At 41.9% G+C, this 17,788-nt stretch overlaps 1 protein-coding gene and 1 non-coding gene across 7 annotated transcripts; both read left to right on the top strand.

Annotated features, from left to right (window-relative positions):
• The first annotated feature begins 4,553 nt into the window (after positions 1-4,553).
• Positions 4,554-17,421, top strand: EIF4G2 (eukaryotic translation initiation factor 4 gamma 2). 6 transcript variants are annotated; one of them, XM_074148570.1, is made up of 22 exons: positions 4,554-4,802; positions 6,601-6,711; positions 6,868-6,933; positions 7,370-7,495; positions 7,891-7,993; positions 9,231-9,362; positions 9,451-9,517; positions 9,601-9,752; positions 10,185-10,295; positions 10,891-10,974; positions 11,058-11,156; positions 11,390-11,531; positions 11,623-11,783; positions 12,212-12,325; positions 13,131-13,256; positions 13,497-13,601; positions 13,696-13,911; positions 14,225-14,483; positions 14,694-14,898; positions 15,368-15,579; positions 15,719-15,840; positions 16,146-17,419. In XM_074148570.1, exons 8-22 carry the CDS (start codon positions 9,669-9,671, stop codon positions 16,209-16,211), a joined length of 2,106 nt encoding a protein of 701 aa, XP_074004671.1. In that variant the 5' UTR covers positions 4,554-4,802; positions 6,601-6,711; positions 6,868-6,933; positions 7,370-7,495; positions 7,891-7,993; positions 9,231-9,362; positions 9,451-9,517; positions 9,601-9,668; the 3' UTR covers positions 16,212-17,419. The 6 variants fall into 6 exon arrangements, with proteins under 6 accessions (XP_074004671.1, XP_074004676.1, XP_074004675.1 ...); XM_074148571.1 differs by having other exon boundaries at positions 4,578-4,802; positions 6,647-6,711; XM_074148572.1 differs by lacking the exon at positions 4,554-4,802 and adding an exon at positions 4,935-5,232.
• LOC141466268 (small nucleolar RNA SNORD97) lies at positions 12,367-12,539 on the top strand. The gene has a single exon (XR_012463304.1). It is a non-coding gene; the product is annotated as a small nucleolar RNA SNORD97 (small nucleolar RNA).
• Positions 17,422-17,788: the final 367 nt, after the last annotated feature.

The raw sequence follows: 17,788 nt of genomic DNA, 5'->3' as shown, positions 1-17,788 counted from the left end.
AGACAGTCACTGTTGGGTTTGGGTTTTGGGTTTGTTTTTTTTTTTTTCCTTAAACAATTCTGGGAATATACATGCAATCTTCCTCTTTGAAAGTTATGATGATTATGCATTAGTACAATTATATTGGCTAAAAATATTCACTGTTCTAAATAGGACTCTGAAAGCAAAGCAAGCTGTACTGTTATGGGCACTGCCCTGCTTTCCTTAGTTGCCTGTATAAACATTCCCTGATTAAGTATCAGTATCTCTGACACTTGAGTATTCTAGGCAGTTTTCACTGGCTAACTAAAAAGTCACACCCCAAATATCTCCTATGCTTCTGACAAAGAACCACTGTAAGAGTCCTGTGCAATTGTAATTGCCAGATGAACTGTTATACTTAAGAAATTTAGCAAGTCTTCAGGGTCTTAAATAGAGAATGAGGAGATTTTAATTATTTTTTAAAAATATATCTGAAAAGGTACAAAGGACTGGTTCTGGGCAGCAGAAGATTCAGGTGCTGAGTTAAGGTATGGGGAACAGCATTTAAGAAGACAACTGGATGAAAGCAAAATCATTTGTTTTATTAGATAGAAGACTCGCTGAAATCTACTGCAAAGACTGTTCCAAAGAGAGAGAAAAGAGAAGTGACCTCCCAAGTGGGTAGAAGCCCACCACTGTTTAGAAGGGTTGGAATGCTCTTGCCTTAGTGAGTATTTTTAAATCAGCTTCACTAGAAGTCATCTCTACAGATATTCAAAAGTTTAATACTAATACATACTCTGCAAATTAATATCCTGTACAGAAAAATCACAAAGCTTCTGCAACGCTTTAACACCATCCATGCTATACTGTACACATTAGGCACACAACCAATACACTAGTGCATTTTTCCAAATGACAATGCAAACAATTCTTGTAATAGTGTATCTGCACAGTATAAATGGGTTTGCCTTTAAGAGCGTTCTGCTTCAGTAGAAGTGCCAAAAAAATTTGTTTAAATGAAAAATATAGGTGTGTTTTTCAGTTTGCTTTTGGGTTTTGTTGGGTTTTTTTTCCTCTCGGGCCTTTTTTCTACAGTACAGCTGTCCTTGAGAGAGAGAAATCCTATCACGGGAAGAACTGTATAAGTATAATTGGTTAAATGTTTGTGCCATCATGCTAGATGCTTCACTCATAGGGTGGGTCAGGAACTATATATACATGGGTTTGGAGAAAAATGAGGCTCACTTGAAAAGGCAGGCAGAAAAACTGTTTGGAAAGTAAGAAGATGCAGGAGGTGATTATGTTGGAGAAATTAGGATGGAGTAAACTAGGGTGTAAATTTTCAGTGAATTACATACTCTGCAGTAATTCTCTACGTGGATGTTTTTGTTCATATTCTATGCATGTCTATACAACATTATTGGGGCACTCTGCATAAAACCCAGCCTAGCCAGATCCACAACCAGTGCAGTGATGAGATGCAGTATTTACTGGAGATGTTACAGTGCCACACTGCTACAGCCACCCTGTCATCAGCACTGTCTGGAATCTCCACCCAGCAGGGCTCAGCTTTGTCATTGCTGCAATGCAACCTACTACACAGGATAAGTCATGGTGAATTCCAGCTTGGCCAATAGTCAGGAAAAAACCTCCCAGTTCTGCTAAGCTCCTTTCCCACATTTTGTGGGTTGTTTTGGTAGACAACAGCAGCCAGTCTGGGTTCTGAGCTATGCCGTACGTGCAGCAAGAGGTACTCCTCTTCCTCTCAGCCAGATGCTGCATCTGTGCCAACTCCTGTTTCTGTGCCACACAGTCTGCAACGCAGCAGGTTCCTCACGACACTCTACAGACAACCCTTCTCCTCCAGTGGCAGTACACTCTGGTTGGAATTATGCGTAGATTCTGCAAGTTTAGACTTGCAGAAACAAATCCAGAGCTACCACTATGTCAGTTGTAAAACAGCTTATTTGAATTAAAGCATCACTGGTGTTCAGGGCAAGTGGAAGAGAGAAAGGGAGAAAATAAAACAAGAGGGAATTTGGACAATGCGCTAAGGTGATTGATGGGTTCAAGGTGATACTGAAACTGATAGCTATTAAATTCCATTTGCTGATTATTTTGTGATTTCTTTTGGTGAAGTCAAAGGGACAAATTGGGAAAAAAATCTTTAGGTAAATTTGTTACTGGATAATCACATAAACAATTGAGCTCCCATGTTTTCAGACATGAATAATGGTGTCTTCCATGTTAGTTTATGGAATTTAAGTAGTAGGTGAGATGTATAAAATAGAAGGCATTTCACAATCTTTTTTGTCCTCTGTACTGCAGTTCATTGCCTTCATCAATTGTACTAGTGCAGCTGGTCTATGTGGCTGACAAAGTGTGGCAGAAATGTGAAGGAAAGCTATGAGCAGCCAAGCGCAGAAACTTCTTAGGTTCCCACCTGCCAAAATCTGTGTGATCTACGGAATAGCATATATCTTGCTGGCCTCGATGTAATGCAGGATTGAGTGCCAAAAAACCAATCACAGGTTTAAGAAAACAATCATCATTTGCTGCTATTCTTTTACCAACCAAATGTTGGATTTTTTTTCCTGTTGTTATAGCAATAAGTATTTTATAGGATGCTTTAAAATAAACAAATAAGGTAATACTTTAGTCTGTCAATATGTACCTACCATGTTTTGCAGGTTTTCCATTCTTTTCTCCCCTTCTTCCCCGCTCCCCCTCCCCCTCCCAAAAAAACCATAAATTCTATTTAATTTTCACTTGTGAGGTCTCTGCCCTAAACAATGTTGGAATGCTTATGCTGGAAACACTGCATGAGAATATTCTGTCATTCAATGCAAAACAAAATCTTTGCTTTCACTTCAGTTTTTAAGATTTGCAAATATTTTTATTACCCGTTTTACTCTGAGAATGTTTATTTCAATAATATTAACTGGTTTTAGTACTGGTTTAATTCTTCATGGCTTTGCTGTTGTCTCTGTGCCCACTGACCTCTTCTTTCAAACTGGGTTCCATTGATTTTAACAGTTTTGCACAGTTATGTTTTTGCAGACTCACATGTGAGGTCCAAGCTCTTGCAGTAACATGAATATTGTTAAATGCAGGGAAGTGTCATTATATAAAAATTCTGGTGTGACAAGTACTTGTCACGGTTATGTTCACCCTTACGCAACATGTATGTGCTCAAAACTTACTTTCAGGTAGTTTATTCAAGATTTTCCATAACATAATCTATCTGATAGGTAAACTGTCCTTAAGGCTTATGGGTACAAGATGGGGAAAGGTACCTTGAACAAACTTCATTCCAGATAAGATGCAGTGTTAAGAACTCCTGTATGATGGCACTCCGTAGGCCTTATATAACTCTTGGGACGTGGTGGCACACTGTGTTGAAAGCATTAGGAATGAGGTTGGCTCTGGGAAACTGGAAGTTCTGCGATATCGTTTGTTTGGACTTGCCATACATACGGTTCAAGAGTTATTACATGTATCACTTTCTCCCAGTCATCTGAACAGTGAGTCATACAAACCGAAAGTGGAAGGCGTTTGTGTGAACAAAGCAGATGTGGATGTTTGTGGAGTTTGTTGTCAGGTTTATTTAACTCTTGTTTTCTGTTCTGCCCCATCTAGGGCAGGTAAATTTGAATCTTTGGCAAGTCCAGGTAACCGCTAGCTCAGCGACAATCTGGGACTGAGACCTGATTGTTACAGGATAAAACCTCACACTGGTAAGTCTCTGGAAGTCTCCCATGACTCAAACTTCCACCTACAGCTAAAAGCCTGGCCATCTTTGTTTTGTTTAACTGAGCAGCAGCAAGAAAACCCCAGCAGCTGTGTGCTCAGCACGCTAAATACATTAAAATGTCTCTCAGGAATCCTGGTTGTCCGTGGGTTGCCTGCAGGACGCTTTGCCACGGACCAGCCAGTTAATAGCTAAAAGCACATGCTGAGATAGAAATAGTTTCCAAACCCGGAAAGCAAACCTGAAATTGGATCCCTACAGACAAGGCTCTTGGATCTCAAATGGCAAGTCTCCTCCTTCAGCTGAGGACTACGTTCTATAATCAGCTAACTTTTTACCTCAGCCAAAACTGAAACGTGGTCTGACTGAAGGGAAACCTAGGCTTAAATAAATTTATTAAATCATTAAAAAAAACAAACCAACAAAAACCCCTTTATGAGAATACATATCTTAAACTACCCTTCTATGAACGTGACAGAATCAGCTGTAACTCACACTCTAGGCCTCTAGAGCTGGGGTTCTGTGATGGTGGAAGCACAGGAGCACACAGCAGAAGACAGCAGCCAAGCCACCGCCATTAACGGGGTACGCCACTTGCGCAAATTTCCCTTCCCTCCTCGGCCGTACCGCCAACCATGTGGCGTAACGGCTTTTGCGAATACGGATGCTGCACTGCGGCGATGGCACAGTTCAACCAAACTTCCTCCCTCCTCCGCCCACTTCGCCGTTGAGGCCACCCCCTTTCTCGCTTGTGATTGGCAAGACGGGCGGAGTCCTCCGCGGCGATTGGCGGCCGCTGGAGGGAAGTGGGGTAGGTTGCGTGAAGGGTAATAAAGTTAGTGGGGCTGGCTCCGTGCGCCTTAGACGCGGCAGCGAGTCGGCTCTCTATGGAGGTGGCGGAGGGACGCGTTGGGCCGTGGCTGCTCCGGCTGTGGTGACTCGGAGACTCGCTCTGTCTCGCGCGCTCCCCCCTTCCCCCCCCCAGCCCCGGTCCCCGGCTCCCTTCCCCTCCCCCCCCCTCTCTTGCCTTTTCCCCTGCCCTTGGTAGCCGCCGGGACCCGGGGAAGCTGACAAGGCCTTAGGGAAGGTGAGAAACGCGGGAGTGGCGGGAGGGTTATCTGGGACCGGGAGGGAGTGGGTACTGCTGCAGCCGCCGCTTAAAATGGCGGCTGCTCGAAGTGGCCGCCATTTTCTCGTCGGCTTCTTCTCGCTTTCTTCCGCACAAAATGGCGGCTCAGGTCAGTGGCCGCTCCTCCTCTCCGCTTTCGGATCACGGCGGATGCTAAGCGAAGGGGTGGAGGAGATCGGCAGCCCTTGCTAAGCGGGGAGGGGAAGCTAAGCAGGAGCGTTTGAGGTTAGAGCCGCACATCTGTAGCGACGGCAATGGGGTCGGATAGTGCCGGCCCGTAGCTCTGCCTTTCGGGGAATCAGACCGGCCGCAGGATCCTCGATCTCCAGCTGCGGTCTCTGGGGCCCAGGCTGCCCGAGAGGTGTGCCCTTGGAGGGGAGCCGCTTCGGTACGCGTAACGGGCTGCGGTCTTAGGATTTTTAGGATCCGCATTGCTGGGGGGGGGGGGGCGGCGGAAGTTGTTTGTTTTCAAGAGTCGGTGGCGAGAGCATTGGGTTGGGATTTTTTGTTTGTTTGTTTTTTCCCCTCTCATGTTTCTGTTCGCCGCGGAAAGGGGAGCGAACTACCGAGAAGCAGTATTTATCGGCAGTAGCTTCGCTTCGCCCGTGGTTCCTGCTCAGGCTTGGGCGGCGAGAGGCGCTGCTTGAGCGGGGGTGGTGATGCGGTGGGTCCCGATCCCTTCGGGGCCGCCGTTTTCTGCTGCTGGCGAAGCTCGCCTCCCTTGCAGAGAACAAAGAGCCGGCCGGGCTCCTGGCGGCGCCTTAGCCTGAAAACGGGCGGCGCCCGGTGGGGGAAGGGGAGGCGGCTCGGTGCGGCCGGAGCCGCCAGCTCCATGCGGCAGGGTAGCGCCTGCCTCCTGCGGGTGGCGCCCCTCCCGCTCCCGCAGCCCTTTTGTTCGGCGGCGGCCATGTTGGGAGCCCTTCCTCGTGCCCGCGCTGCCGCGGCCGCTGGCGGGATGCGGAGGATCCGCCGGGGCGCGGGAGTAACGGCCTCTGCCTTCACCCTTTTGGGGTGCCTTCTGTTGGGCTTTCTCGGGCTGGCTTTCCGAGGAGGTGACTGTGTGTTCAGTACTATAATGTCTCGGAGCAGATCTGTGATGGAGCCTCAAAATGCCTGTGTGGGTGGTGGTTTTTTTCACGTGCTCCCCGGGCGTTTCTGTCCCCGTGATTAGCTTTCTGCAACGTGAGCAGTGCAGTGAAATTTTTATTCCTGCTGCTGTCTTGCAAGCTAAAATTTGAGGTGGGGAGGGGCGATATTTTCTTTTCATTATTAAATAGCTTAATCAGCCGTTTGAACTTGGATGTAGAATACATACCTTTTATATTAAGTGTACATCTCGTGATTGGATACTTCTCACTTTGAAACGTGACTAGTTGTCTTTTTGTCTTGCCATAATTCATCATAGTTTGTAAAGCGTATCGGTATTCATTTAATCATGCTGTACTAGCAGAAAAAAAACTTACTTTTTTTCTTTTTGCAAGTGCTTTTTGGGGTTTGACATGGTAAATTCGAGGGTCTTACTTTCTTAGTCCGTGATTCTCTTATCTGTCCTCTCTCACCCCATGCCTAGAATGACTAAATTGACCTTTCTGTGAGTATCCAGAGTGCTGCATAAATGAGAGCTTTCTTATTTTCTATGAAGTTTAGTGTTTAAGAGTTTACATTTTCCAACAAACATTTGTACTTTTAATGTAAGTTAGGTGCTATGGATGCTAGTAAAACAACTATAATATGAATACTTGATTTGTCTTTCTAGGTTTTGTTTTTCCCCACCCCGTCAATTTAATTTTATTCTTTTGAAGATTCTTCGTTGTCAAGCCGCCAAAGTGGAGAGTGCGATTGCAGAAGGGGGTGCTTCTCGTTTCAGGTACTAGTGCTTTTAGTTTGTTTGGTGAACACTTGGCAGTAGAAACTGTCTTTTGAGGAGAATTTAAATTTGTCTTATGCTTATACCAAAACTGACATGTAATTGAAAGGATTGGGATTTTGAACTCACACAAGATTACATGGTTGTTTTTGACAGTGCTTCTTCAGGCGGAGGAGGTGGTAGGGGTGCACCTCAGCACTATCCCAAGACTGCCAGCAACAGGTATGTCATCTTGCTCTTTGATTTGGCATGATTTAAAGGCAGAGAATGCTTGATTGAGAGTTGAAAATCTAGTATCTTTATAAAGTTTTACAAGGAATGCTTACTGAGTTCATGACAAGTTTATGTCCTCCAGTCTGTGGCAGGGTAGTATATAATCTGTTAAAAGTGTGTGTGTGTCATGAGTGGCAGAAGATGCCAAGACTTCTCGTGCATTTAACTTTAAAGGTTTAGAGGGTTTTCTTGAGTGTCCTTTTTTTTTTTCATTATTGTTGAGTGACTACTTTACTATGCAGCAGATGTTGCAGTGTTGTTAGGGGTAAGTGCATGCTCTTAACAAAGCTAGTAACAGTATTAGTCTTAAGTAAGGCAATACTGAAGGGTTAAAAGGTCAGTTCTTGAAATCAATTGTTTAACAATGGTGTTAAAAATTTTACAGCGAGTTCCTGGGGAAAACCCCAGGGCAAAACGCTCAGAAATGGATTCCTTCACGAAGCACTAGACGAGATGACGACTCCGCAAACGACAAAGAACGACATGATGCAATCTTCAGGAAAGTAAGAGGGTAAGTTCTCCTAATTTTTTTCCTTTACAGTTTTCTTCAGCAATATATATCTTGAATAAGTGGGCTGGAGGAAAGGAAAACATGTGGGTCTTGAAGAGTTCCAGGAGAGGGGGAGGTGGGTGCAGGCATGTGGTGCCCTTTAGAGGGAAGGAGGCAGAAACTGATACGCCAGCAGCAGCAAAAACTTGAAGTAATTCTTGTGAGAGGATCAGTCTTCAATAATACTTCATGTTCTAAAGAGCTCTCCAAAAAAAAAATAGTTAAATGGAAAATGGCATTTTTCCATTTTAGTTTAATAAAGTTAGGAAGTAAAGGTAAACTTGGGTCTAAAATTACTTGTAGCATGTATATAATATCTGTAATTTGGATTTCTATTGTTGTTTGTTCCTCTTTAGCATACTAAATAAGCTTACTCCTGAAAAGTTTGACAAGCTATGCCTTGAGCTCCTCAATGTGGGTGTAGAATCTAAGCTCATCCTAAAAGGGGTCATACTGCTGGTAAGCTGGCTGCATTTCTTTTAACTAAGGTTTTCTTGCATGTTAAAAAAGATGTTGGGTGGTTTTGACGGGGTACAGAAGTAACATGGTTAATGTGGTGTTTGATAATCCAAATGTAGCAGAAATATCATTCCTGCTTTTTGTGTAAGAAGGACATAGTGGGGAGGAAGTAGACTTAGTGCTTTAACTTTCTGTTTTAGAAGTCTCAAAAATCACTAGACACGGCCAGGGATTTTCTTGTTTGTTTGGGTTTTTTATAATCAAAGATGCTAGTTAGTGGATTTAATCCATGCACCCCCTCTTCTGTTTTCCTGATGAACAAGCGTAATGGTCTTGGAGAATATACCACAGGTGACCTCTTGGTACCCTGATTTAACTATGTCATTTTGTTCTATCTGAGATCAGATTTGCGATACTAACTTTGATGTTATGATGATAAACTTTGAATTTTTCCTATTCATTGGCTAAGGATTATAGAAGCTCTTTGGTAGCACAGAGCTGCTTGGCAAAAAAAGATCTGAGGGTATGGTCAGCAGCTGGCTGAATAGTAGCCAGCAGTGTGCCCAGGTGGCCAAGGCAGCCAATAGCATCCTGGCCTGTATTGGGAATAGTGTGGCCAGTAGGGATAGAGAAGTGATCGTCCCCCTGTACTTGGCACTGGTGAGGCCCCATCTTGAATACATTGTTCAGGTTTGGGCCCCTTGCTACAGCAAAGTCACTGAGGTGCTGGAGTGTTTCCAGAAAAGGGGTCTGGTTGAGGGGTCTGAAGAACAAATCTTATGAGGAGCAGCTGAAGGAACTGGGATCGTTTAGCCTGGAGAAAAGGAGGCTGAGGGGAGACCTTATCACTTTCTACAACTGCCTGAAAGGAGGTTGTAGTGATGTTGGGTGTATCACCATCCCTGGAGGTATTTAAAAGAGTAGACATAGTGCTTAGGGATGTGGTTTAGTGGTGGTTTTGGTAGTGTTTTAGGTTAATGGTTGGACTCATATCTTAAAGGTCCCTTCCGACTTAGGCAATTCTATGATTCCATAAAGTAGCTTTTTTCTTTTGCTTCAGTATTAAGACTAGTGCTAAAACAAAATAATGTTATTTCTGTATCTTTGCTGAAATAGTGAAAAAGTTAGATGTTCCTAGATCACGTAGAGTGGTAATATTCCAGTGTGTATCATACAGCTCACTTTCCTAATTATGAGTGCATCCTACTACATGCTGCCCTACTCTAAATTTATTTAGATCGTAGACAAAGCCCTTGAAGAGCCCAAGTATAGCTCACTGTATGCTCAACTATGTCTGCGACTGGCAGAAGATGCACCCAACTTTGATGGCCCATCAGCAGAGAGTCATCCAGGACAGAAGCAAAGCACAGTGAGTATATCTCTTGATCTGGAATGTAAATTTTGCTAATATGTATAGTTGCACTGATCAGCTTGTTTTCTTTCTTCTCTTTTCTCAGACATTCAGACGCCTCTTAATATCTAAACTTCAAGATGAATTTGAAAACCGAACCAGAAATGTTGATAGTAAGCTTTAAAACCACTTTAATATACAATTTATTTATCTTCTCTTTCCACAGCCTTGTTAAACAGGCTTCTTTTTTTTCCAGTCTATGATAAGCATGATGGTCCCCTCCTCCCTGAGGAGGAGGAACAGAGAGCCATTGCCAAGATCAAGATGCTGGGGAACATCAAATTCATTGGAGAACTTGGCAAGCTTGATCTTATTCATGAATCTATCCTTCATAAGTGCGTCAAAACAGTGAGTATTCAGATTGGGTTGTGGCTAAGAGCAAAATAGGACTTCTAAACTGAAAAATGAAAATGTGTTTGCTACTTTGGGAATCTTGGACCATAATTACCAGAAAAATGTTTCTTGTCAATTATCTACCCCCCACTGTTTGAAATAAACAGTCTTTTGGTGTGATTAGAAAGTAAAATCAGCTTTGTTCAAAGCCATGGGAATTGTCTCCAAGTGAAAATTTCGTTTAGCCTAGACAGAAGTACCACAGGTACTTCAAAGTACATGCGCTTATGAGTAATAAGTACTTAAATTAGCAATTCTTAAAACCTAATTTTCAAGTCCACTTGTCTTCAGAATAAGATAAAATGTTTCTGCATGTCCCTGTATATAAAGTTGTTACTTACTAATTGTCATTTATATGAAATGCCTAATTCCCCTTTAATATTTCAGCTTTTGGAAAAGAAGAAGAGAGTCCAACTCAAAGATATGGGGGAGGATTTGGAGTGCCTCTGTCAGATAATGAGGACAGTGGGACCTAGATTAGACCATGCAAAAGCCAAGGTATGTGAGTATCCACTGCAGTCATTGAACTAGTTAAATTCTGTGGCCGAGTCTTTTTAATTGTCTGAACCTTCTGTATTTGGTGTTCTATTCCTAAGTACTGAGGTCTGACTATCAGAGAACAAGAGTGGCAGCAATTGCTCCTGAATCAAATCCCTTCATAGCAAAAGGAGCCAATATTTGAAATGGTTTTAAATGTCTTTCCAGAATGCAGGTAGGGTCATTAGGAAGTCATAAAATGAAGAATGTTGTTTCTCTAAATGCTACTTGAAAAGTTGTGGTGAGGAACTGTTCTGTACACAACTAGGTGATATGATAGATACTTTTTTGGACACAGACTTACAAGTTCTGAATGTAAACTTGAAATGGTGTCATAGTAATGAGAATTTTGCCGGGTTTTTGTCTTTGTCTTGGCTAAGATGTTGTGGTGTATTAGCTATCCTTAAGCTCTGCTGCCATCAAGGAGATTGAGGTGGCAGGAAGGAGCAGTCAGTTCTGTTACATGATCTTTGGTGTCTTGAACATGGTCACCTTTCCTGAAAAGACTCCTAAGACATGGATAGAATTAGCCCTCACTTCATTTTTGTTCCCCCAGTCCTTAATGGATCAGTACTTTGCCCGTATGCGCTCCTTGATGTCAAGTAAGGAATTGCCAGCAAGGATTCGTTTCCTGCTGCAGGTATGATGATAAAATGGCTTACTGTTTCCTTTTTCTTGCAAAGTTGTCTTGAATGTTTTCCTAATAATTCATTATGTTCCAAGGATACTGTGGAGTTGAGAGAACACAACTGGGTTCCTCGCAAAGCTTTTCTTGACAATGGACCAAAGACTATCAATCAAATCCGTCAAGATGCAGTAAAAGTAAGTGTTGCATGTAAAGTCTGTGCTTGGCTTTTGCTTAAGTGTGTAACATGAATCCTCCCATTCTTTACTCCACGTCACAAAACTTACGCTGTGCACTTATGAGGAGTTCTTACAGTGTGACAGTAGGGGGTTACGGGTTAAAATCAGATGGGCTTTCATAGTTTGGGGCTAGAAGCTTTCTTGGGGACTATTACTCCAAACTGATCAAAATTATAATTCCTGTTTTAAAGGATCTGGGAGTTTTTATTCCTGCTCCTATGTCTCAAGGGATGAGAAGCGACTTCTTTCTGGAGGGACCCTTTATGCCACCCAGGATGAAACTTGACAGGGACCCACTCGGAGGGCTTGCTGATATGTTTGGACAAATGCCAGGTACATGGAAACTGCAAGGGTGATGTGATGACTGCAGCTGTACTGTATTGAACAATAACTGAAATTGTATTTTGTCTTCTTAACAATACAGGTAGCGGAATTGGTACTGGTCCAGGGGTTATTCAGGACAGATTTTCACCCACCATGGGACGCCATCGTTCAAACCAACTTTTCAATGGCCATGGGGGTCACCTCATGCCTTCTGCTCAATCCCAGTTTGGAGAACTAGGCAAATCTTTTCTGAAAAGTCAGGTAAGGAAGATGATGTTGACAGTGACTTCAGCATGTTTAGAAGCTCTTCTACAGATGCGTATGTTATGGATTATAGTCTGCTTATGTTAAAAGACTTTCTCAGATTTGATTCTGATAAGAACTGATGCTCAGCTGATACAAAAATTCTAAACCACTTTTTAAATTGTGCAAGAGATGCAAGGAATACACTTTTTTTTATTGCAAGAAAAGGTGCATGTGGCTTTGGTGGGTCAGAATGGTGTGTTTTATTTAAAAGATAGCCCTGTTTTTAGGGATAGATGCTACTCTCCCACCACCCCTGCTCCTTCTTTCTCCCTTCCTGGCAAATAGAATCTTTGTTCCTCTGGTCCCTCTGGTACTACTTACCATATGATGTACGCCACTCCATCATCTGCACTTCTTTCTCTATATCTCCCTTTCTGAAATAGGGGCAAAGCCAGCTCTACCATAACCAGAATCAGGGACTCTTATCCCAGCAACAAGGACAGTCGAAGGATATGCCACCTCGGTTTTCTAAGAAAGGACAGCTTAATGCAGATGAGGTACATTACATGCCTACATTACTTAAAGCCTATTCTAAATATTGCCCAATGATTATAGCAAGACGCGTTATTATGAGGACTAATGCTGGAACTCTTTCTTCTTCTCCTCCTCCTCCTCCTCCTCCTTCTCCTTTGTCCCTTCCTCTTTCACCTTACCCCTCACTTTCCTTAGGGTATCCAGCGTCCTATGAGCAAGACTGAGATATGAGGGCAATTTCTTGGGGTGTCCCTTCCTTCCCCACACCTCCCCAAGAACACTACTCTGACATCAGTTCCCATGCATCATATTGATTACAATACATTTAATGAAAAACTTCAGAAAATCCTGAGCTTTAGAAACCCTGAAGTGCTGGACCAGCCTAAATTTTTTTTTTTTTTTTTTTTAAGAACTGGCTAATAGGCAAAATGTCAAACACAAAGTAAAATGGCGTTATTTTGAGTGTTAACCAGGCTTGTATCCTGATTACTGAGCAATTAGTAGAGTTTTATCTTGGCTGTAAAATACATGAGCAAACATGCATAGTATCTTCTTGGGTCTCTAACATACTGCATCTAAAAGGAGCAATTCCAGATCTTGATACCAATGGCACTAAATACCAGTAACTTGTAGCAAGTTGTGATTCATTGAGTCATGCTTTCAGGGGAATTTCAGTATGTGTGTGGCTTAATCTATATTTGAGTGTTAACATTGTAAAAATGGAAAACTCATGCTTCAGTGGGATCGGTTGATGTGAGTGCATGGCTGTGCGTTTTTGGTCAGAATACTTGAAACAGTTTGAGTTTTTTCTGACTTGTCTGTCTGCAGATTAGCCTGAGACCTGCTCAGTCTTTTCTAATGAACAAAAACCAAGTGCCAAAGCTTCAGCCTCAGATAACTATGATTCCTCCCAGTGCTCAACCACCACGCACTCAAACACCACCTTTGGGACAGGTAAACATAAAAATTACTGTATATTGTTGGCTGTACTTACTTTTTCTTATGTGTGTAAAACTTAGACCAGTTGTTTATAAGGGAAGGAAGAGAGGTCTCTCATTGCACAGAGCAGGAAATAATGTCTGAAAACCTAATTTTACTTTCTTCTGCCTTTGTACAAATTTAGTGTTCTTAAATATGATATAAAAGTATATACGTGTACTGCAAAGAAACAAATTCTGGTACTGTCTTTTTCAGCCTCCTCAACTTGGTCTTAAAACAAATCCACCACTTATACAAGAGAAGCCTGCAAAGACCACCAAGAAACCACCTCCTTCTAAGGAAGAGCTACTTAAACAAACTGTAAGTTAAGCATGTAATGGTGCTTCTTGAAGCCTGGCATGTGGTCTTTACAAATGAATGTTTGTTTAACTATAGGTATTTTTTTTTCATCTAGGAAGCTGTTGTGACTGAGTATCTGAACAATGGAAATGCTAATGATGCTGTCAATACTGTGAGAGAAATGAGAGCTCCAAAACACTTCATTCCTGAGATGTTGAGCAAAGTAATCATTCAATCCCTAGATCGATCAGATGAAGACAAAGAGAAAGCAAGTACTCTGATCAGCTTGCTCAAGCAGGAGGGAATAGCCACAAGTGACAACTTCATGCAGGTACTGTGATCTGGTAGGCTCACAGTCCTTGTTGCTTGGCTGTTTGTGATGTTTAGACTGCATAAAGGCAGTACATGATTTTTAAGTCATCTTGATATGAGGAGGCAAAAATAACACAGAAACCTCTGAAGGGCATAAGAACTGATGAAAGGCAAAAATGTAGGTACAGGATTTTAGTGACTGGAAATAGGGAATCTCTTGGTAGGTGATTTCACTGCAGAAAAGAAATGTGAGGCTCCTATGTAGTAAGAGTATTACTGTGCACAACAAGAAAATCACTTCAGAATTTCAACTTGTGTTTACTGTGTCTTAGGCGTTCCTGAATGTGTTGGACCAGTGCCCCAAACTGGAGGTGGACATCCCACTGGTGAAATCCTACTTAGCGCAGTTTGCAGCCCGTGCCATTATTTCAGAACTGGTGAGCATTTCCGAGCTGGCTCAACCGCTGGAAAGTGGCACTCATTTCCCTCTCTTCCTGCTCTGCCTTCAACAGTTAGCTAAGTTGCAAGATCGTGAATGGCTAACAGAATTGTTCCAACAAAGCAAAGTGAATATGCAGAAAATGTTACCAGGTAAGAGTTATGACATAGCTCTTAATAACACCTCATGTTAGTATGTGTAAAGCGTTTTTTTCCTTTAGTTTTTTACACCAGAGTAAAATAACATACAGTTGATGCAGTCAGCTCTCATGTATGTTAAGAGGTGGTTAGACCCATGAACAGTTGATCATAGGTTTTGATTAGCACCAGCGCTTAAGAGTGTCTTTCTTATTTACTTGTCAGAAATTGACCAGAACAAGGACCGCATGCTGGAGATCTTAGAAGGGAAGGGGCTTAGCTTCTTGTTCCCGCTTCTGAAACTGGAGAAGGAACTGCTAAAGCAAATTAAATCGGATCCATCCCCTCAAGCCATCTATAAGTGGATTAAAGATAACATTTCACCCAAACTTCATGTAGATAAGGGATTTGTGAATATATTGATGACCAGGTGAGATGCCATTTTGATGTAGTTATGCATGTTTTGTTAAGCTGCTAATAAGTCACTAATTCTGTAAAGGCTGATGTGTAGCTCTGCAGAAAAAGATACATTACATACGGAGATAAACTGTTCTGAGTGGACCTCCCCTGTATTAAATATCCATTATACTTGAGAAAAAAAGTCTGCAGGCTTGCATCAGTGTGAAGTGTTGCTTCTGCTTGGGAGGAAGTCTAGACCGATGTATTATTTTTCTAAAGTGTTTCAGAGCCATAACAGAAGGAAAACTAGGAGTTTTGTGGTGCATGGTCAACCACAGTACTAATCTAATGTGCATTCGCCTAACTGCTGATACAAGCAGGAGGATATTTTTAGTAGTATGTAGCAAATGGAACTTAGAAAGTACTGGTCTTACTGTTACAGAACATGAAACCTAGCTGCTTATCAGTTTACAGAACTTACCCTCTTTTTTTTTGTCTAGTTTCTTGCAGTATATTTCTAGTGAAGTAAACCCACCTAGTGACGAATCGGATTCTTCATCTGCTCCATCTAAAGAGCAGCTAGAGCAGGAAAAACAACTGCTTCTTTCCTTCAAGCCGGTAATGCAGAAGTTCCTCCATGACCATGTTGATCTGCAAGTGAGTGCTTTATATGCACTCCAGGTGCACTGCTACAACAATAACTTCCCGAAAGGTATGCGCGTCAAGGTACTCTCCAAAATATGTCTGCTTGTTCCTGTCTGTGTTTGGCTTTCAGGCTTGTCATTACGTTTCTTAGTCAAGTAAGCTGTTTTGAAGGTTATAAAGCTAACAAGGTAAATTTATTTCTGTAGGCATGTTACTGCGCTTCTTTGTGCATTTCTACGACATGGAGATAATTGAAGAAGAAGCCTTCCTGGCATGGAAAGAAGACATTACTCAAGAGTTTCCAGGGAAAGGCAAAGCTTTATTCCAGGTAAACTTGCTAACATTAGAGATTTGTCTTTTTGTGATCTCTGCTGCACTGGAGTGTGTGAGAACACTTAGAAAACAGTGTTTACGACTCGTTAGTTTCTAGAAACTTCATGGAGTATTTCACTGGGAAGGAGTGAGGCAAGATGAATGAAATCTGTTTTCTTCACTAGAGACTTCCATGTAGTGCAAAGTGTGGCTGAAAGATTTTTTTTTCAAATGAGTTGGGGGGAAAAAAGCAGTATTTTGTAGAAGTATATAGTGGGGAAATAGTACCTACTGCCTTAAACCAATTTTGTGTAACTGCAGGTAAACCAGTGGCTAACCTGGCTGGAAACTGCTGAAGAAGAAGAATCTGAAGAAGAAGCTGACTAAAGAACCAGCCAAAGCCTTAAATTGTGCAAACATACTGTTGCTATGATGTAACTGCATTTGACCTAACCACTGCGAAAATTCATTCCGCTGTAATGTTTCACAATATTTAAAGCAGAAGTATGTCAATAGGATATCCTCTGCAAAAGGTTTTTGTAGTATGTCTTAATAGTCTACAATAAAAATATTTTAGAGTATCTTTAATGTTTAGGTAACAGTGTATTAGCAGCATGCAATAATTACATCATAAGTTCTCGAGCAGAAGCAGTCTGTTGCAAGGATCTTCTTTGCTGCCAGTTATCATAGGCTGTTTTTAAGTTAGAAAACTGAATAGCAACACTGAATACTGTAGAAATGCACTTTGCTCAGTGTAATACTTGAGTTGTTGCAATATTTGATTATCCATTTGGTTGTTACAGAGAATCCTTAACTGTAATCGATGGTTGTTGCCGTAATAGTATATTGCCTGTATTTCTACCTCTAGTAATGGGCTTCATGTGCTAGGTTTTAATATCTTTGAGCCTGGGCAAGTGCACAAGTCTTTTTAAAAGAAACAGTTTACTTGCACAAAAACTGATCAGCTGAAGAGATGGTTTAATGCCCTTTGGAAGAGGTTTTCGTGGGTGTGAAACATGGCATGGTGAGAAATTTGAATTGGTCCCTCTATTATAGTACTGAAATTAAGTCTACTTAATTTATCAAGACATGTTCATGCCCTGATTTTATATACTTGTATCTATCAATAAACATTGTGATACTTGACTTGTTTCTGAACGTCTCCCAGTAGAAAAGCTTTGACTGACAACTAGGTTGCTTATGGAAGGAAACATCAGTGGGAGTTGATTTAGACTGGGACCATCTTAAGATTCTTTTTATAATAATTGTCTTAACATGCAAATTAATGCTAAATAAGGTCACAGACGAGATTAGACACTACAGATTTGCTGTGACAGGAGGGAAATCAAGAAATTCTGCTGAAGAAATGGTGGGAGTTTGCCTCGTGGTCCAATGTATGCTTTATCAGTATGTGCTTTTTAACTTCCTAATGCTCTGAATTTTCCCCAGGTCACATGCATGTTTTTAATGAAGTGGCACTGTTAGCTGCCTGTTTCTCAAATCAATTGGCAAAAAAAAAAAAAAAAAGTTTAATTATGTTGCATTGTACAGGCTTGAAATGTCATCTATTAAATACAGAAGATACCTTGCTGCTTAGAACCTTGTCCCTAGTGAAATTCTTTTTTTCTCATTGATACTCAGACTTCAACTGTGGAAAGGCAGTGGTGGTGATGTGCTTCTAAATGCAAACCAGTAGCGTCTGCTTGACTGAAGGTTGGTTTTGCCAGTGCTGGAAGGCCTTTACCTACTGTCTTGTGCATTGTGGGAGATGAAAAAGTACAGTACGAGAAAACTACTAGACACCATCAAATGGCTTGCTTTAAGGGGAGGAATAGTTGGCATTTATGTACCTTAAAGTGCTGTGGCTGAGGGAGTGGGTTTACTGCTCTTGTTTTGCTGGTGGTTTGCTGTGAAAGGCAGCTTCGTAACCTACAGTTAAAAGTAGTGGCCTCTTGCAGACTTGG

Source organism: Numenius arquata, chromosome 6 (genome assembly GCF_964106895.1).
Source record: "Numenius arquata chromosome 6, bNumArq3.hap1.1, whole genome shotgun sequence".
Taxonomy (NCBI): Eukaryota; Metazoa; Chordata; class Aves; order Charadriiformes; family Scolopacidae; genus Numenius; species Numenius arquata.
Note: the sequence above shows the minus strand (reverse complement) of the source record. Positions and strands in the feature narration are given on the sequence as shown.

Bases quoted from the DNA above. Each gene is read 5' to 3' on its own strand.
- EIF4G2 (XM_074148570.1), top strand. From the start codon at position 9,669: ATGCTGGGGAACATCAAATTCATTGGAGAACTTGGCAAGCTTGATCTT. The intron at 11,157-11,389 runs GTAAGTGTTGCA...CCTGTTTTAAAG, and splicing joins TCCGTCAAGATGCAGTAAAA to GATCTGGGAGTTTTTATTCC. The intron at 15,841-16,145 runs GTAAACTTGCTA...GTGTAACTGCAG, and splicing joins AAGGCAAAGCTTTATTCCAG to GTAAACCAGTGGCTAACCTG.